The sequence below is a fragment of the Azolla caroliniana genome, unplaced genomic scaffold, assembly GCF_043228905.1.
Source record: "Azolla caroliniana isolate FFs.n. ecotype wild unplaced genomic scaffold, voAzoCaro1.0.p SCAF_17, whole genome shotgun sequence".
Taxonomy (NCBI): Eukaryota; Viridiplantae; Streptophyta; class Polypodiopsida; order Salviniales; family Salviniaceae; genus Azolla; species Azolla caroliniana.
This window is the reverse complement of record NW_028230452.1, coordinates 5,487,662-5,508,692: the sequence shown is the minus strand read 5'-3', so window position 1 is coordinate 5,508,692 and position 21,031 is coordinate 5,487,662. Positions and strand designations below refer to the sequence as shown.

Genomic DNA, 21,031 nt, shown 5'->3' with positions numbered 1-21,031 from the left:
TAAGATAATCATCCAAGGTTATATTCAAGATGGGTATTGCATTGAAATATTAACATAATTAATTCCTCTTGCAATCCATATAAATTATGCCATATTTAATAATGGCACATTGATTCATCATTATGCAGATGGAATTGATACATTTTTGTCAAAAATTATACATGTATATTACCCATGCGAGGTAATGAGAGACTCAAATCCTAGTCCTTATAAATAGGTTGGACATGGATCAAGCAAATATAATTTTACTCATTTGAAGCTTCTAAGAATGTTAGAGGGATATTGTGATTAGCTTGATGACACTAAACCCACATCTTCAATATACTAAAGGGCATGAGCAGATCTCAATCCACGAAAAAATTCATTATTGCATGCTTTTGAGAATGCAAATTTGTGGTTAACTCATGGATTGGCGATGAGCGAAAATGTGACTCGAATTCGATAGTGCCCGCGATTCATGACTTTCACCGCATCTTTCATGTATACTCTTTAATCTATCCACAGATTTACAAATCCCACTACATGACCAATCAAATGATGCAACACATGCATTGCCTGCTTGCAACTTCCATTCACAATCTGCAAACAAATTATAATTGAGAACATGGGGTAATACTCTTCTAAGAAGAAAATCATGTTAAAAAATCATATATGTCGTGAGTCATGGCACCCCAAAGGTTTTGAACTGGTCTGACATAACTTCAATTGGAGTACTACATTGAAATTGCTGAGCTTACCAGGAGGAGTACCACAACACATTCTTCTGTCATCAATGTGGTCGACGTCAAGGCCAATAAACCATGCCCCTAGTGAAACATCTTCATTGGCATATTTGTGTAATATGTCACTGTAGTTAAGAAGGTTACATAAGTCTAGCAAAATCTTCCATTAGCAGGAGTTATCATGATTTTAAACAGCGAGGCTTTCGAGAACTGACATGTTTTTGGATATATACACCGCTAAGTCACGAGAAATGGCATAGAATTGTCCAGTGGCATGTCGGAAGTATTTGTTTCCGGGTTCACCAAATTTCCAGTGCTCTGGCTCATGATATCTTACTCCCCTGTAAATGCAAGATATTTTAATGCAAATCACAGTGTGCGATGTATTGCCTCTTATTTGTGTATTGTAGTATTTAAAAGCCCCAATTCGAGTCGGAGAAAAATTAGCACCATGAATAAGAATCCACAACTGAACATTAAGTTTTGTACATAAGTTCCGTCAATTCATCAGTATACATTAAAGAAAAATAAAATGGAACCTTACTTTTGTGCAAGAACAGGGCCAGATTTCATGCAACCAATGTAAATGCGTGGTCGGGTTCGATGTCGGGCTAGAGTTGCGGCAAGAGCCCCTACAATGATGTATGTATCCCATATCAATCATGATCCAACATGATTACATATATCATAAGATGCGTCTCTTTGTTATAAGATGTATGTGTGGATTTTCTTTAATCTGTCTCACCCAAGTTCACATGCACATCATCATCCACTTTCACATAATACTCGGCATCCCATGTGGAGACGGCAGTAGCGAAATACATCTTTGTTTTGGCTGATAATTCATGATACCCTTCGCCATGTGCCTGTCAATCATCTAATAATTAGTGAGCAAATTCAAACCTCATTATCGATCCAAAAGGAATGCTACTCCAGTGCATTATTAATTTGTATCCAACACATTGAGCATATGTAATAATAGCACGGTAAGTTTCTTCGCAAATGGCAAAGGAACATTTCTAGATTTGTTGTAGAGAATGGGGAAAATGTGTCAAAATCAGGGAACTAGGAAACATGAGTCATCATGTCCTAGTCCTAGAGATGTCTAGAAATCATACACAAGTGGGGGGGGGGGGGGGGGGGGAATGTTTAGATCAGATCATATATTAAGTGGAGAAAATGTGAGCCTGTAAGAAATCTTGTGAATTAAGCATTCCATGAGCATTATAATCAAATCTCACTTGCAATCTCAAAAAGTCATGGTGTTGCGAGTCTTCAGCTTCGATAGCTCGGTCCAGAATACCACCACGAGTGCCACTATAATATATCACACAAAATACTATCATGGGTTGATCTTATAATAAGAACAAAACCAGAAAATGAGGCATAAGATTCATCTTATGATCATATTGCAAACTTCCATAAATTGAAGCAGTGTATGCAAACACAGTTTTTAAATGTATGTATGTAAAGTATTGTTTCTATGTCTTACCCATGGCCTATTACAAATCTGACAACAATACCCTTCTCCTTCTCCAATCTTGTCAACTTTTCACCTGATACGCTTAAAATATACTCGATTCAATAATTAAAAACCTCCAGTGTTTCAAGTATAAATTAATGTAAGATGAAATAACTATATGCAGTAACGACATGCATGTAATGTTTCAAATGCCAATTATGAAAACTGTGGCTTTCCGTATCTTTGATTGGACCACAATATATATATTTAAAATCAGACAATTCCACGAAATTTCTATGCCACGTAGAACATAATACTGGATTTTTTGACATTTCTTATACCAGTTAAGAAGTTATAGACATATTTTTCCCATTTATGTACTAGTTTCAACAAGGTCTCACCACTTTTATGTTCCCTGAAAATGTTAGGTCTGATTAAATTATCAATGTGGTAATGGTAGTGAAGATCTTTGTCTAAGACATATCCTGTGTGAGTGAGTGTGTATTGCATGTAATGATCGAACCTCTTGGCATCCATGTTTGTCGAATGGAATCACGGCGTCTTCGGCTGCTAAATGCAGTAATGATTCCGACAAAGACAAACACTTTGGGTCGATTCGGGGGCTCATCGCCATTCCTTCTTGGAGTGCTATACAGTAACTTGCTAGTGGTCATGTAAGAATTATCTGCTTCTGGATGTGGAGAACCCTCTGGTTGAAGGTTTGCTTCATGATGAGCGATGATACTATGTGATGGTTCCAACTCATGATCGTGCCTTTTATCTGCACTTGAAATCATGGAGCTGATAGTTTCCATCAAGATTCATCATAGTATGCTATCCACTCCAAATTACACACATACAAATACAAAATATGGAAACATGCACATACCGGACATATGTACACATATATACATGCATGCACATAAATAGATATGGTTACAAAAACATGGAAGCAAAGAATACTAGTAAATACCTGCAGGTACTTGAGGTATGGGCAGGTGGAAGCATGATGATAATGGAGCAACTGATGATGATGTGAATGTGAATGTGGTGTCTAGTTTGTATAAAGGAGGCCTACAACGGATTCATAAAAACAGGAATGAATGAAGTAATTAAGTAGCTTAGTGATTATTAATGTAAACGGAACAGCAACAACTTATATTAATCAGAATAATATGATGATAATGATGATGATGATGATGTATATTATGAAGTTAAATCTGTGAATTGGCAGGCACCTGTGGGTAAGTAGGAGCATTGGTAAGGCCACTAGGATGCATAAAATGCTACTGCAAACAGTGCTGCATAGAATGCTGCCCCATACCCAACAGCCATCATTCTTGTGGTGATGGTGATGATGATGATGACCAAGCCTAATCACTTCATAACCCCTTCTTAACAGACAATTAGCCATCATATACCTGTAATCTGTCTAACAAACATATATATATATATAATAATTACACCTGATCAAGAGTCAGGTATAGCTATATGATTAATGTAGATTAATTGTATGGAAAATAAGAGACAAGGCAGAGGGGGGATACCTTTACATTTTACAATTTTGTACATACGTACATACACACATACTTACTTACTTACGTACGTACGTACGTACATTATACATACATACATACATACATACATTATACATCCATCTATACATATATATGCATAGACATACAAACATATGTACATACATACACTTACTTATAAATCCAGCCATACATTGATATGCATAGAGACTAGACAAACAAACATATGCACATGCATACACTTATATACACACATGCATACGTACGTACATGGCTTAAATACATACATGGCACACATGACATACATACAACATACATACATACATACATACATACATGGCATACATGCATACATTCACTTCTTTATTTCTTCTTGCTCCCCACCTCCCTTCCATGTTAGTTAGAAGGAGTCATTTTTACATATATCGATTGTACCCCTCTAGTTCTTATCTTCTTTTTAAACGGTATCTCATTTATACCCTTGGTCAAAGAAAAGGCAGCATCAAGCTTGGTCATGTGAAGCCTCGGAAAACCCACAACTAATGATTACACAACGAACTATGCCCTTTTGCCCATGTTTTACGAATAGGAACATGGAAAGAGAGCAAGGCACACATACATATGTCATACATTTTATAAAGAAAAAGCTTCTTGATGGAAAGTATGATGAGTGTTTGGTTATGGACATTATGTAGATTGTTCGTTAGTCAATGAAATGCCTCTAATAATCGTGTGATAGTGCACATTGCACTGAACCTATCATGCTACTCACACTTGCGTTGTTTTGGGAAGGTCAAGTCGTAAGATCAAAATGGAACGTGTTTGATCGAATTCACATGCTTTTCAAACTTCTCCTTGGATATCGGGCCGAGACAGTGTGCAATGTGAAATGTACTATGTGTTGTATAAATTCTCTACAAAGTACAATGCTTCACCTAGGGTCCCTTGTTAGGATGGGACCACTCTACGCTCTACATATAGCAGACTAATATGCTTCACAATTATTGCCTTCCAAAACTAGGACATGTGGAGAAGGTATTAGTTCCCTTAGACATATAGTATGCGTAGATGTAGTTTATGCATGGATAACATGTTAACTTCAAGATATAGTGTCTAGGTGTGCAAACAAAATTTTCAAATAGCAAAATATGTGATGTCGTTATCCTTTGACTGAGCTATTGAATACAAATTGTGAGTCAAAACCAATCACCAAATTTAGCTAGCAAATGGTTGTACTATCAAGTACTAAGTCATCTTATTGCAAAGAGCATAATCAATTGAAGAATGCTTCACACTCTCATAATTGAAACCCATCATCATCACCATGTGTAACGTCAAGCAATTGAAAAAGGACAACTCTTCATAATGCATGCAGTTGTTATATGTGCTATACAAAGCCTTTATCATACCGGAAGTGCTCAATTTTCCAATAATATGTCATGACAAAAGGAACGAATGAATGTCATTCCTATGTAAACTATCATACTTTCTCCAAGCTCATTAATTAGTGTATCAACCAAACAAGACATTATGTGCACGCCACAAAGGTGATGCATTGCCTCTTAAGTATGAATTAACAAGGAATATAGGTCATTGATGAACTCATTATTTGACAACCCTTTTTATCCAAGACAACTGAAATTGATCAAAATATTTACTTTTTAAAGCAAAACATCATAATTATAATGCCTAAAATTTTCTAATACAAATAACCTCAACTAGTTCTACAAAAACGACACCAAGTTACTCCCTTCCATATTGAAATACAACTCTACTTTAAAGTTTTAGACCATGTTTCCTAAAACAATTGTATGCCTCTATGAAAAAAGATATGAGATACTTAACACAAAAACAATGGAATAATATCTCTCTAATGGATTTCATCATGGAATTTTAAAAGCCACAAAGACAATCTAACAACCTCTTCAACTTAACTATTGTTTAAAGTATAACCATAATTGTCTTCCACGCCAATAATGTTTGGGAACTTCAAAAAGCTTAGAATGAACATGTGCACACATAGAGTACATAAGACTATATGCCTGGGGTTTCTCATTATTAGCATCAATTCTTAATGCAAACAAAGGACACCAATATAGCTTATACAACACCTATGGGTGAAGCATTGTAGACAACAACTATATTCAAGTGTTCATCTTCAAACTTTGGATCATTGCTTCTCGATAAGTTCTCATAAGCGGCATGGTATATTTGTAATCTATCTTTCCGTGTCTTCAAGGTTAATCGGCTACAATATTTCCCAAAAGAATGGAAAGCATATGATTTATCTTGCTTTGCGTCTAATGTCAATATTCAACCTTCTTTACTTCACCCTTGTTTATTTCTCTTGCTGGTGCTCTAAGGGACAAAGCACGTAATGAAAGTTAATAAAAAGGAGGAAGCTCACATGGGAAGTGCATTGAAACTTTAAAATCTTTGAAAGGTAAGTGGACACTACGTATGTTTTTAGAGCATAATGTGTCAATAGAAAGTGGAAAGTGTAATTTATGGCATGTGCAAAGGAATTGCCTTTCAAAGACTTTACTTGTTTAAATGTTAAAGGAGGTGAAGTCTTTGTTTTGGTGATCAGTGATCACATAAAAATGGTTACACTACGTTGTAACACACAACACAAGGAGTATGTTTCTAGCACGTCCCCATGGAATTGTGTCCCAAATACTTAGCGTAATGCTCAAAAAATGAAAGCAAAAGTTGTGTATATAAAAAACCATTGTGTTATGATATTTGTGCTATAGGTCTTCTATCTACATATTATTTCTTCACATATCTATTGTAACAAACTTTTGAATATCCAATATTGTTTTAAAAATTACATATATAGAAAGGTGTCAAGTGTCCTTGGTGTTGCTTCAGTGATATATGCCACTTTTCTAATGAAAACATGTTCATAAAGTTTACGTCTAAAATATTAGCCATAACAAGCTCATATTTAATATTGCCTTTTCAGAGACAATGGTATCATTCTCAAACATTGCAAATGGAGTAAATTTCAATGTCAATGTTTTGGGATCAAACTAATAGTGTTCATAATCTCAAACTAAAATTCTTATAATAAATGCAAGATCAGCCTTGTGCATGAGAACTAAACCCAAAAGTTTAGACAAAAGGCAACGTTGTAAATTTAAACTACACCCTTCTACTTTTGCAAGTAAATAATGTATCGTTAAGGTTGCCCTCTAACCATCATTTTCATTCATGGTATTGTGGAGCAAATGACAATAACAATGCTCTTACGCCACTTTTTAATAGTAAACTAATATTGCCTACGATTTTGAGAAGGTAGTATTTGCTTTGACAAATTTACATTCTATGCTTGTTAGCAATGCTAAGCTCTTATGATTTTTAATAAGAGTTTGGTACATTAAACTTTAAAGGAACAATACCGAAACACCATCAAATATAGAATAACTCTAAAATTGACCTTTGGCCTCGTTTACATGAATGCACAATCTAGGATTCTCACATTTTTGTTAGGAATATGTCCCTCATGTGGGAGGAGCCGATAGTTCGACTGAGAGCTGACAACCAAAGACATGGAGAGTCGACAACATTGCATAGATGATGCAAGTCGAAGTCAAGATTGACTAGTCGGGCCGAATGGGCAGTTGCCATAGAAGTCGGCTAGTCAAATTGACTAGTCGATCAATCGGTTGATTAACGAAGTATTATTATTAGATAATAATAATAACAGACATATTTGTAAATAGCCCATACCGTGTTGAGGTATAAATACCTCTAAGGCAAAACTTTATAAAGTGTGTAAAAATGTAGATGTAGAATAGAGTTTCTGTAGAGTAGAACAATGTGAGAGAGAAGAAGAGTGGCGTGAGAGAGAGCTCGCGTGCAGACACAGATAGAGAGGTACTTGTTGCCTGAACCTAAGGGGAATACTTTGTTGTGCAGAGGTTGTAATCTGGTTTCCTTCTCTTGTATACCCACTATTATAGTGAAGATTTGTTCTCCCGTGGTTTTTCCGTGTTTTAGGGTTTACACGTAAAACAGTGTGCCTGCGCATTTGTCCATTTTGCTGTTTTCACATTCTGTCTTTACATTTCAGCATATCTTCCTCCCTGATTTACAATCCCATCTCATGGATTTTGTCACTAAAAGAAATGATTATGCATCTTTCTTTGATCCAAAATCACATATAATTAATAAACTCTTTCTTTAACAAGAGGAAATTTGATCAATATGTATAATGTTGAGAATCAAGCTCAACTCATGTAAACTCATGCTTATGGAGAAAAGCACGATTAAAATGTGTGTGTGTGTGTGTGAACAAACCTTATTGTAATATCTATGACTTGTTTAGCTACATGAAGAATGAGATTAAAATATCTAGTTTGTTGTCATGGGTAACCGTGGTGAAAGAATATTAAATAGTCTTATGACAAAATCGTACTTGAGTGGATGTCTATGACTAGATTCCGCTAACACTTAATGGGATAGTCCCTTGAGGACTTGTACATAATCCCCCTTGCGACGTCATTTTTAATGATGATTCTTAGTTCATAGATGTAGTTTTTTCTTGATTCTTTCTTGTGCTCATGTGCACACTCACTCTCATACATGCACAATGCTTCCACATACCCTAACTCATCAAGAGTCAATATTTTTACATGGCACCAAAGCATTAGGGTTGGAGATCCTTTGTCAAGCTCTACCATTGAAGTTGTGTGAGCAATTGGAGATGCTAGCTCAAACCAACTATCGTACCAACTATCGTTACTCGAGTGTTGTTGCAAGAGACGAGGTATACATCGAGGAAAACCATATGAATTGAGCTATATCAACATAATAAATGCATAAATGAGTAACATGCTTCCAACACAAGTTGAAAAAGCACACCTACATAGCTTGGGAGTACAAGATGCACTAATATTTGGTTGGCTAGGGTGACTAAAGTTATATAGTGGGTGCTCATACGTAACCCCAACTACCCAACATGGCACACATTGCTTGCCAATACATATGCAAGATCATGTGTTGAGCTACATTCAAGATACAATGGCCCTGAAGGAAACGTGGGAAACGAACTATACCATTATGAGTATATTCATAACCATAGTCGTGGGCTAATTCATTAGGAATGAAGGGTGAGGATTGAGTAATCTCAATTCTCAATCTTACAATGGGAAATAACTTTATAGTGTTTCAACTCAACCTAACATTTCAAAGGAAAATATTGAAAACATAAAATCTATATTATAATATGATTCTCCTAATGGCATGGGTTCAAATCTTCGCATAACATGGTAATCATGATAAATGCATTAGTCATTGGCATTCCTCTACTTGCTCTATCTTGACTCATTGGCATGTTGTTAGCAAAGGTGAATAATTACTGAAGTAGTGATATACGATATGTTAATGTAACAATTGATTCTCTATGCTTTTGAAGCTCAAATGGCATTTGGTCAAACTAATTAAGGTAAAAAATAGTAATGACAAGAGATGAGTATTTAAATCAAGAAAATAATCATTTAAGGGTGCTTAACCATACCAACCACCTCAAAGCAAAGGATAAAAGACAAACATAAAACATTACCTTAACTTATACCTTGGATGTTGAGATGAGTAGATTTGAAAGAAGAGAGTTTTTCCAAGAATCTCCACATCTCAATATGTTGTAGTGCAGACGAGAACTAGATCCCTGTTTTATAGCCCAAACTCCTTATGCTCCCAAACCTCCAGATGTTCCCACATGTCATAGGTTCATATCGGTTTATGGTTGTAAGCTCTGGTCTTCTATGCTTTTAAATATTTAGGTCATATAGAGGCAATTTCATAAAAAGAAAGAAAGAAACTTTATTCTCTACACAAGTGAGATTACAAGTGGGCAGTTCTATTATGCAAAAGGAAAATTCCAAATTCAATATTGATTCATAAGTAAGCATCAATTATTTTTCTACAGGAAACTCAATAGTGAAATTCACATTTGTGTCCTGAATAAACCAAAGAATAACTAACAAAGAGAACAATATAACACAAGCCACCATAAGAAAATCTCTTCCTGCAAATTCCAGTTCTGTAAAGACACTATCTGTAAACCAACTGTAATTCGTAGTTTCCCATACATAAGCTCATTGCTTAAAAAATTATTTCTTCAACATTATACTTAAAACACTCTGCCAAAAATCCCTTATGGACAAGCTACTTTCTTCGCCTTGTAGAGTAAGTATGCCATGTGCCACTCACCTGAATCGGGAATACATTAAATATGGCTATATATAAAGTAACTACAAGACTTGTGCTTAGCTATAAATCACCTGTAATTCGTAGTTTCCCCATACATAAGCTCATTGCTGAAAAAAATATTTGTTCAACATTATACTTTAAACACTCTGCCAAAAATCCCTTATGGACAAGCTACTTTCTTCGCCTTGTCGAGGAGTATGTATGCCATGTGCCACTCACCTGAATCAGGAATACATTAAATATGGCTATATATAAAGTAACTACAAGACTTGTGCTTAGCTATAAATCACCTGTAATTCGTAGTTTCCCCATACATAAGCTCATTGCTGAAAAAAATATTTGTTCAACATTATACTTTAAACACTCTGCCAAAAATCCCTTATGGACAAGCTACTTTCTTCGCCTCGTCGAGGAGTATGTATGCCATGTGCCACTCACCTGAATCAGGAATACATTAAATATGGCTATATATAAAGTAACTACAAGACTTGTGCTTAGTTATAAATCACCTGTAATTCGTAGTTTCCCCATACATAAGCTCATTGCTGAAAAAAATATTTGTTCAACATTATACTTTAAACACTCTGCCAAAAATCCCTTATGGACAAGCTACTTTCTTCGCCTTGTCGAGGAGTATGTATGCCATGTGCCACTCACCTGAATCAGGAATACATTAAATATGGCTATATATAAAGTAACTACAAGACTTGTGCTTAGCTATAAATCACCTGTAATTCGTAGTTTCCCCATACATAAGGTCATTGCTGAAAAAAATATTTGTTCAACATTATACTTTAAACACTCTGCCAAAAATCCCTTATGGACAAGCTACTTTCTTCGCCTCGTCGAGGAGTATGTATGCCATGTGCCACTCACCTGAATCAGGAATACATTAAATATGGCTATATATAAAGTAACTACAAGACTTGTGCTTAGCTATAAATCACCTGTAATTCGTAGTTTCCCCATACATAAGGTCATTGCTGAAAAAAATATTTGTTCAACATTATACTTTAAACACTCTGCCAAAAATCCCTTATGGACAAGCTACTTTCTTCGCCTCGTCGAGGAGTATGTATGCCATGTGCCACTCACCTGAATCAGGAATACATTAAATATGGCTATATATAAAGTAACTACAAGACTTGTGCTTAGTTATAAATCACCTGTAATTCGTAGTTTCCCCATACATAAGCTCATTGCTGAAAAAAATATTTGTTCAACATTATACTTTAAACACTCTACCAAAAATCCCTTATGGACAAGCTACTTTCTTCGCCTCGTCAAGGAGTATGTATGCCATGTGCCACTCACCTGAATCAGGAATACATTAAATATGGCTATATATAAAGTAACTACAAGACTTGTGCTTAGCTATAAATCACCTGTAATTCATAGTTTCCCATACATAAGCTCATTGCTGAAAAAAATATTTGTTCAACATTATACTTTAAACACTGCCAAAAATCCCTTATGGACAAGCTACTTTCTTCGCCTTGTCGAGGAGTATGTATGCCATGTGCCACTCACCTGAATCAGGAAACACATTAAATATAGCTATATATAAAGTAACTACAAGTCTTCTGCTTTTAATAAGTAGGGTAAAGAAACATGCCTCCTCCAGAAAGCCTTGTGATGTCCTCCTCTTTCTGATGGATAGGCTGATGATCATCAAATTGGATCCATTTACCTGTAAAACAACATTTCCACATGTAAACTGCATAAATAAGGAAGAGGCAGTCCTTTGCCATGATTTTATTGACTGTAACTAACACTTTACAAGTTACCATTCTCTTGCTGGACCCAAGCAACATAATGGCAAGAATCTGCACTGCGGCCTTTGTGAGTAAACACTGATACCAAATCATAATAAACTGTTACCTGCACCTGAGCCTGTGGTTGTGGATCATTCTCTGTTCATAGAAGAAAATAGCAAGATCCATCATTGCTGCATAGTAGAAATCCTAGGGCGTGTAAATATCCTGATTTTGGACATACATATATTGGCAGCAACAGACTTCCATTGCACTATTTTTATACCCAAATTTGATCTGATGGTTCTTACCTGCCATCTGATCCATCCACAGTTGCACTCAGATTTCAGGGGCACATTTTGTAAGCACATGTAATGTCTACAAAATACTTCATACGCATTTGCCACTTCTCTCACAAGCCGTGCATACAGGTTGTATATGATTCATAGCTCAACTCCCGTCAATGCCATTGATGTACTCGTCAAAAAATAATTACTTGGACAACAAGACTCAACTTGGGGATACATCCTAGATAGCGAGTACAATACAAGACAACCGATAGAGAGAACTAAACAGGACAAAGGACCACTTATGTAAAATCCATATCATGGATAACAACAATAAATCCCAACTAGGACATCATAATGTTGAAGGACAAGGTTCCAGAATAATACTCTAATCATATTTAAGTGTGAGGAAAAATATATAAAGGACTCATTGACAAAAGGTTATAACAGCTCAATACATGACTAACCGCAGGGTAATGTTCGTCTCGGGAGGATGAGAAGGATACAAAGACAGAGAGCTGGCATACAGACAAACATCCTTAGATTTCCACAAGATTTGACATCTCTTTGTTCCTCTCAGGAGGATGGGAATGATACATTAAAGAAAACTCTCGCCAAACGAGAATCCTAGGAGTTTTAACCAATTTTTACATTTCTTAGACAGCTCTAAACACATGTATCAAAATGTCTACACCTGATCTAGCATCACAGATATTTAGGCATATAAATAGCATCACAGATATATATGCAAATCTAGAGTTTCAAACAAACGTCTATGTTCTGGTACCAAGCTCTTCAGGCATATTTCAATCTGCAAATTTACTGAGTTGCCCTTGTTTTCTTCCAGAGCCTCTTGTATCTTCTTGACATTTTTCAGACTTATTTCACAGTTTCTTTCCCCCATTTTTTAGATGGCCTCTAATCAGAACTAATTGTTGGACTCAAACTATACCCCTAATTGTTGGTGTTGACACTAATAAAGTTACTCCTAGAGACAATTGAGCAGAAAAAATAATGTACACAACAAAAAATTGATATGATGATATAAAAAAGATGATAATGTGTCATAGATTAATAAAAGATTGGTGAAGCAGCAAACTCATGGCTATGTGGGTATCCTCAGGCTGTGTCAACACCTTGTGAGCCAAAATAAGCCTTTGCCTTCAATATCAGCGTTTCTTACCTCCATTATGCTCGAGGAAGTGTGGAGCAATAAGTTGTCGCTTGACATACCATTCTTTCTACTATTCTGCAATAATGGTGAAATTCATCTGATCTCGTCTTCACTTGCATTCTCAACAGCTTAGGCCATAAGTTGAAACTTACTAGAAGATTCAACCTCATATTAGGGATGGAACCTTGCATCAACCTTTGCAAAATCTACTGTCTTGACTTTTCCATATTAAATTAATACTCTCCAGGATTCTTGGCTCCATTTTTCTAAGAATGAGAAAAACAATTCTCTGCTAATTACACATTGTACAAACTTACACGATTTGTTAAGCACACATGGTTCGCTTAAATTGAAAATGTGCCCATTTTATGCACAAAACCACTAGTTTTCAGAGTCAGCAGCAATGTCATAGTTTTGATGGTATGTCAATGACTGCACAACAATTTCATACATGTAGCTCCAGTGCCTCCTCATATATATGCTTGTGCATGTTACTGTCGCTTCTTGCTCCTCTCAGTTTCCTCTCGAGCTTAAAACCAGACAAGCAGTTCTCAGATAGATAGAATTAGCAAGGTATGTTAGGGGAGGTCAAGAGCCAAGAAATACTTCATCTACAGATGGCCAACCTCCACCACATCAGAGATAAGTATGCCACTCTTTTCTGGCACATCGACTAGCCCTAACAAACGAGGGAGATGGCTGAGCCGTACAATTTGGCCAAGGCTTCCTCAAGCTCCTTTAACCCTTTTAGTATTAGTACATGGGCAAGAGAGGAAGTGTCACGTCATTTCTTTAGAGGCCAGAAACTCCACCAATAATGTGCCATGGAGTCACCATAGGAACATCAAGAACAGCAATGACCATGAGTAACAGGACACAACGCAAATGTCCCATACCACCACCATGTCCATGCTGCGAGTGGACACCTAGGTGTAGTCAGTGTACATATCCATTGCCTAGCTCCACAACCACCATAGTAAATATTGAATATCATATCCTTTAATTCCCAGCATCATGGTAAACATGTTTCAACCACACTTACACTGAAACTGCTGAAATATTGCCATGTGCAGTGAACCCCAAATCTGAAACCATGGTGCACCAGGGTTTTCTTTTTTTTGGGCCTTGATGGGGTGGGGAGGGGGGATATTTAACCAGTCTGAAACAAATCATAAAACAGTTTTAAATTTAACAGCCTGCCAGAAAGCAACACCGTTATTTATTTTAATGTCTAACATTAGAAGAATCTACTGCTGCCAGTTTCATGTGGGAAATCAAGCCAGCACTCTCTCCATCTACCTCTTCCTACCTCAGAGACCAATCTGGACCCACATGAACTTTCACAAAACACTGACACAGTTATTTACCTAGTCTCGGTAGTGGATGAACATAACCAGAGAAAGAAAAAAAGAAAGATATATTAATGTCTTTTAAGCCAAACAAGATATTACATCTTAAGTGTTGCCTCATCTTTGAGAACAACAAATCAAAATAAAATAAATATTACTCAGTAAATATAATAGTAAATAAGATAACAAGAGATGAGGGAATTTAGTTTTCGCTACATGTGAGATTCTCAAGTTAGATATATTGTAACTTTTGTCTTCGAAAGGTCTCTAGCATAGGTCAATCCAGAATGGAGAGGTCTCCGAAACGAGGGAAGCACTTGCGATGACAGGAGATAATGGCATTTATCTGTCGATGACAAGGGTGTTGAGGTCGTGATCCATGGGGCCAGGGCCTACGTGCACGACAAATTGCTATTGCCCGATCTACTGTAACCCCTTTGTTATGTCCTCGTTAGGAGCCCATTTGTGTATCCCTTGATTGACTTGTAGCATTAGTAGGAGTGATGAAGCCAAAGAAAGTTGTGATTGTTCTTTGTGGATGCGCTTGTGTGGCTGTATTATTGTCCTTCAACAACTTTTCCCTATGTCTCTTGAGTTCTAGCAAGAAAAGTCCTAGGCACCGTTGGTTCTCATATTCCATTACCTTGCATAGCGGGCCAAAGCCTTGTTTAAAGAGGCAATGGTATCTCCCTTTGAGAAATGCATCTCATTGAGTGTATAAGCAAATCATATGGTATACACTCAATCCTATGATTGAGACCTCCTTTGGTGGTTTATAACTCATACCTCCATTTACTCCGTACATTGGGCTAGTCATTTGCAAGTATTTCTATTTCTTGATGCTCAAAAGGGGGAGATTAATGTGCTTAAACTCAAAAGCAATAGTTGAAAATGGTTTTGGTAGGTTAGTTGTGAAAACGCACTTCACCTTGGAATCTGCATCATTAGTCTTTTTTGAAAGATCTGCTTTCACATCATCCTCTGCTCTAAGGATCTGCCAGGGAAGTAAAGAAAAGAGCACAATGACGCACAGCAAAGACATCAACGGATTGCTCTTGATAATGAGACAACTGAGATGAAGAGGTTAACACTCTTTAAGCTTTTGTTGGAGATATTCAGAACATAAATCAAATACATCCAGCACTAGTGGATAATCTACTTTCTGTAGCACAGAAACATTATCCATAGGATAACTCAGAAGAAGAAGAAGAAAAGTAAAAGCTCATAACAATAATAAATGCTCTCAAAATCTTAGCCTTCTGATTAGAATCTCTCTTCCAGAAGAATCTTACAAACTGCACAGTCAAATACCTGTAAGATAACATGTACATAATACATGAGATTGAATTCCAGAATATTTATTTCAGGAGGACATTGTCACTTATGATGGTAAATCGTTAATTTGGGATTACTTTGTGTAAATGGAAGTCGTGCCCAATGCTGGAGATACCTTTCCAGATCTCACTTTATGGCCTAGATGCAAAACACAAGATTACAGGAGTAATCAGCATATCTCATATGATTTAAGTATGACCATATGAGATATTTGCCTTACTAATTTTAATCTGTGAAGCAACAGATTCACATCCTGGGATATGTGACACTTGAGAGAATAGACTCTCTGTCTCTGTTGCATTTTCTTCACTTTCAGCACAAGATGTGCTGCAAAAAAATATTAAACGAGTATTGCAGTAGCAGCCAAATATCAGCCCAAATTCGATGAAGAATGTTGGATATGTATTCTAAATCAATGTCTATGTCGCCTTCATTGAACCAGAAGAATTATGCAAAAGTGTTACAGCTTTATGAATAATATGCAAAAATTGCACACAGTAAAAAATTAGAACACAATTTCTTAAAAACTTGTTTGAACTACCGCAGAGATTTTTTTATTTGATAGGAGAAGCAGCCTTTTTTAACTCTAGAATATAAATAATTTGGAATTGCAAACCCCCTAAATCCCATCCCCGCACCACGTTTAGGAATACAGTGAATAATAAGCATCATTCAGCTTGCTTAATTACATACTAGATTCCGACTACCAAATTCAAACTTTGATAATACATGCTTGATAACGCAATGCTGAATAACTCCTTTACAGTTGGGTAGGACATCCTGGTGTACCAAACGAATGTTTAGACATAGAAATTTGAGTATGTTCTTGGATTGAAAAATCCGGTTGAAAAGTAGGAAATGAATAAAAACAGACAGGTGAAGTGTGATGCTCATAGATACATTCAATACACTGGAATCTCACTGAAAAGGAGAAAGAAAAAGATCATGCTGTCACTCCTCCCGATTTAATATACTAACTTCCTATTATACATTATAGGACCAAGACCCCAACTCATCATAGGCCGGACGAGGAACCCCCTAATACTTACTTTCTACTACCTAGCCAAGCTATACAGCCTATAAATTACTCTCTTTCTCTCCATATCTGCACAAATTTTTCATGTTAGTCTATACATTGCGCCAAACTATATATATGAGCTACACCCGCTGTATGTAATTGGGTCACATGTCTTGCTTAACTTCTCATTTCAAGGAAATCATAGTCACTAGTTATCAATCAAGAGATGTAACACTATGCTGGTTTACAAAATGCTGGATCCCGATTAAATGATTGAGCAAAGGGCATTAGCAACAGAAACAATTGGGTGTGTCATGCTCTGTTTTCAGAAACAATTGGGTGTGGTTTCTTAATTATTTACCCTAGTAAAAAACTTCAGTAACTTCACCTCTTTAGCAGCAGAAAAAATTGGGTGTGCCATGCACCGTTTCCAGAAGAAATCCATGGTCACCCTTCCTTGTGGTTCCTTAATTTTTCCCCCAGTCAAAAACTTCAGTAACTTCACCTCTTGCCTGTGGCCTAAAACTTACATTTCAGGCTCCCATTAGACTCAGCTCTCTGCATTGATATCATATGTTTCAGGTTGAAAGAGCTAATTGCTGGTATATGAAGACCCTATTTATCTAGTGTTGATGTACAGAACCATTAATAATTCAAGCTGACGACAAAGAGCCAATAGTTATCCTAATCTTTTGAGATTACTCAGGCAGTTCTAAGATCATTTTTATTACTTGGTTCAATGTTATGATATTAATCATTAATCATGGAGCATGGACCAAATGTTTATGAATGTAAATTTGGTTTAGAATTTTCCACGTATAATACTACCTCCCATCTTCTGTTGGCTGCAATCGCTGAGATAAACTATACAATAATTGTGCCCAGCATTCTTCTGCATCCTATGTTTTTTCCATTTTTATTCAGTATGGGGATGACAACTTTCTTACAGGAGACAAAGTGGCCCAGAACCTTTACCTGTTGCATGTACATGCCAGTGTTTGTCTGCAGTGCAAATTGAAGATACTTTCCTCTCAATACCTGTCTAAAACAGAAAAATAAAATCTTATCTCAGTAAATGCTCAAGAAATTGGGATATATCTAAATTATTAATAACAAGAAAGAAGGTGTCAATCACATAAGGATTGAGAGAGACCATCCAAAATCGAACAGGGGCAGCAGCATGATGACTTGTATCCAATTCATTGAATAATTCACGAGTTGCAAGAGTTAACAAATGTGATGAAGTGTCAAGTTCATTTGCTCCACCACTGGAATACCTTAAATTAACAAAAAAGAATAATGAAAGTGTCATCAGATAAATCCGAGAATCAATAAAATCAAAGGTACAATGAAATCATTTCCAAGCTATAAGACATCAATGATATCCAATTATATTCCAGACTCGCACCAAAACATAGAAATAATCCAAGATGTCATAAAATCCATATAACAATGCATCATCAGCCCATGGTCACATGGAATGCAAACCCAACAGGAAACAGAGACAAATAACGGGATATTGTCCCCTACTGGTGCTACGTAGTGAACTGGCGTATGAAACAGGAATAGGGTATTCTTCACACATCTTGAAACAAAACATTCTGTCTGACTGCCATCAAATCAGCAAGGCTCCATGCACATATAAGAATACCAAAAGCACATTGCACAACAATTTTTCAATAATTCTGCATATAATGCAAATGATACCAAGACGCATGTAGAAATTTGAATTGCAATATCAATTCAATCAGACCTAAAGATACAACCATGTTGTAATTACTTCTACACAGTTACTAGAAATTTAATCCTTTATTTTCCTTTCCAATTCACCCTTTTGGTTTTTAGTCTTGTCTTGTTGAAAATTATTAGATTTCTCATTATATCAAAGTGCTCCATAGATCAAAAGCAAGGGATGCACGATTCCAGGACTACTGCAGTTCTCTCATTATCTAAGTTATACTTTAAATTTAAGCTTAAGCTTTACACTTGCCAGCATTACATTTTATACTATTATTCTGAAAGGATTCACAAGATTTTTGGTTTGTTACATCCACAATCTTCCAAAATATGCAAAATGCTTCATAATACTGTACAGTTTCCAGTCATCTTACTGCAGATTGGCTGCCCAATGATATAAAAACTCAGTGATTTCCAACAAAACAAAAAGCTGTCGGGCAAGGTAGATAATGATGCCTACTTTGTCAATGCACTCTTTAGTTCTGGAACTGAATGTAAGCATTGTAAAGTAGAATTCATGTAACACGTGTTTCCTAAATTTAAAAGTCCAGCTGTGTGGCCCTGCAAAGTTCAATGCAAGCTTGGTTAAGAAACCAAATTTCTGCTTTCAGTTAACAATAAACAACCAGAAAGAAAATGGACGAATTCATACCAAAGCAGCATGTTCCTGATCCTCTTCAGAAAGATCTTCCACAAATACAGGTCCCGTTTCTGGTTCCTGAGGAATCTCCCCAGCACTACCCATCATCATTAACCGTTGGCCCTGCTCCAGAGGCACTGACTAAGCAACAGAATCCTTATTTTAAACATAAAATTCTAATTTCCAGAACCAAAGCATACCTCTTTAATACCAAGTCTGGTTCAATCTCCATCATCCCATAATAAAAGTGTGAGATTCCTTAGAACATAAGAACGAAAGAGTTATTTCAATTTCATTATTTCTGCGGAAGAAGGATATTATTAGGTCAACTAATGTCGTCAATAAAGGTTTTAAAATGCATTCAATAATCAATAATGAGGAAATTGTAAGTTATTAAAACTTCAATCAGAAGCCCCTTAAACTCAAAATGCATATGCCTAGATTTGAAGCTCCAAAGTCACTACCATCATATTTTGTCAATCATATAGCTCAAATAATTGCATCTTATCATTTTATACAAGATATAAGCAGATCTGCTTTCTTTTTCTACAAAAAGAATTTTTCCAGCCTAAAATTGTATCAAGTACAAATCTGTCCAGAACTTCTATCATAGTTCAATCATAACTGCAACCTGGCTTTGCTATTAGCCATTTTGTTTTTCTGCATTTGCAAATTTTGATATGTCAACATATGTAATTTTAATCTTTGTTAGTTCTCCTGTTAATATGTCTTTCATACAAGATTAGTTTTTGGGAGAGGGGATGGCTTATATAAAATGCATTAGAGTCACTATATGGCCTAATTATAAAGACAATAGAAAATAAATAAATATTATAAACCAGCCTAATATGTCAACGTGGACAGGCTCCATTGTGGTGTAGTCCTAAATGAAACACAAAAGAGGCATGAATACCACCAAAGTTTAGGGTTTAGAGTTTATTGTGTGTGTATGGAGTGAGAATTCTGACATGCATTTTATAAAAGTAAGGATGGTAGTAACAGAGGGAGGGAAGGTTTGTTGATGAATTGAGAGTCATATAAGGTAGAATGGTAACAGATATACATTTTATAAAAATAAGGGATGGTAGTAACAGAGGGAGGGAAGGTTTGTTGATGAATCGAGAGTCATATAAGGTAGAATGGTAACAGGTTTGCAAGAAGAATCATAGAAACATTCTCTATGGGACTCCCTTGAGTCACAATTGGTATGGAAACGTCTGCTAAGAATCTTTGCCAATTAATGTCCCCTGTCATTATTCACATGGGGAATGGTGGTTTGGACATCACTTGTCCACTTTGTGTTCCACTATGATGCTTAGTCTCTGGACCATCCTTTCAGGACTTGCTTCGGAATGGTTTGTGTACTTCCTTCAGTGACCCCTGCAGTTTTTAGGAAGAAGGAAGGAGATGCAACCATTATAGGAATTACTGAGTAGAACCACCATATGCTACATCTGGAAGGATTGTTGCTCTTCCATTTTCCATCAAGTTACAGTCTCAACAGTTGAAGGGGTGTGTAACATTTGGCTGGACATGGTCCATACTTTAAAAAGGACAATGGGATTGTCTTATTGGGGATTCAGATGCTGAAGTTGTTCAGCATCTCCAATTTATTACTTTTTAGAAAGATACTCCACTTCTGCCCTTCAAAGATTGTAGGCCCTTTATGGCATTTTCAGCCACCAAGATGGATGTTCCCACTGCCAATCACTACCCTATGTAAATTTCTTTATGCTAATGAATGGATATCTTTATAGAAATTAAAAAATAAAACAGATTGCAAGTGAGCAATCTGTTCT

The 21,031-nt window shown here is 36.3% G+C and overlaps 1 protein-coding gene, 2 long non-coding RNA genes and 1 pseudogene across 4 annotated transcripts; all 4 read right to left on the bottom strand.

The window, feature by feature from the left end:
* LOC147852976 (beta-1,3-galactosyltransferase 7-like) lies at nucleotides 1-3,675 on the bottom strand. Its single transcript, XM_087333147.1, has 10 exons — nucleotides 3,423-3,675; nucleotides 3,158-3,258; nucleotides 2,708-2,965; nucleotides 2,215-2,278; nucleotides 1,964-2,039; nucleotides 1,468-1,588; nucleotides 1,267-1,354; nucleotides 938-1,063; nucleotides 738-847; nucleotides 1-579 (listed from the first exon to the last, which is right to left on the bottom strand). Exons 1-10 carry the CDS (start codon nucleotides 3,599-3,601, stop codon nucleotides 398-400), a joined length of 1,305 nt encoding a protein of 434 aa, XP_087189273.1. The 5' UTR covers nucleotides 3,602-3,675; the 3' UTR covers nucleotides 1-397.
* A 6,332-nt stretch (nucleotides 3,676-10,007) lies between these two features.
* Nucleotides 10,008-10,708, bottom strand: LOC147852975 (uncharacterized). Its single transcript, XR_015531335.1, has 4 exons — nucleotides 10,667-10,708; nucleotides 10,448-10,595; nucleotides 10,229-10,376; nucleotides 10,008-10,157 (listed from the first exon to the last, which is right to left on the bottom strand). It is a non-coding gene; the product is annotated as an uncharacterized LOC147852975 (long non-coding RNA).
* An 819-nt stretch (nucleotides 10,709-11,527) lies between these two features.
* LOC147852973 (ubiquitin carboxyl-terminal hydrolase 6-like) lies at nucleotides 11,528-20,486 on the bottom strand (annotated as a pseudogene). The gene is made up of 15 exons (XR_015531293.1): nucleotides 20,380-20,486; nucleotides 19,433-19,490; nucleotides 19,245-19,355; nucleotides 19,053-19,153; nucleotides 18,009-18,132; nucleotides 17,831-17,893; nucleotides 17,684-17,754; nucleotides 15,732-15,813; nucleotides 15,426-15,496; nucleotides 14,405-14,475; nucleotides 14,196-14,312; nucleotides 13,988-14,079; nucleotides 12,004-12,010; nucleotides 11,726-11,851; nucleotides 11,528-11,628 (listed from the first exon to the last, which is right to left on the bottom strand). The product of XR_015531293.1 is annotated as a ubiquitin carboxyl-terminal hydrolase 6-like (transcript).
* LOC147852974 (uncharacterized) lies at nucleotides 15,912-17,404 on the bottom strand. Its single transcript, XR_015531241.1, has 3 exons — nucleotides 17,244-17,404; nucleotides 16,058-16,164; nucleotides 15,912-15,975 (listed from the first exon to the last, which is right to left on the bottom strand). It is a non-coding gene; the product is annotated as an uncharacterized LOC147852974 (long non-coding RNA).
* Nucleotides 20,487-21,031: the final 545 nt, after the last annotated feature.

What these genes read in the sequence shown, in the direction of transcription:
- LOC147852976 (XM_087333147.1), bottom strand. Translation starts at nt 3,601, where the DNA reads ATGATGGCTAATTGTCTGTTAAGAAGGGGTTATGAAGTGATTAGGCTT. An exon ending in ACAAACATGGATGCCAAGAG is followed by an intron (nt 2,279 to 2,707) that starts GTTCGATCATTA and finishes TAAGCGTATCAG; the next exon opens with GTGAAAAGTTGACAAGATTG. An exon ending in GTGTATATATCCAAAAACAT is followed by an intron (nt 848 to 937) that starts GTCAGTTCTCGA and finishes TCTTAACTACAG; the next exon opens with TGACATATTACACAAATATG.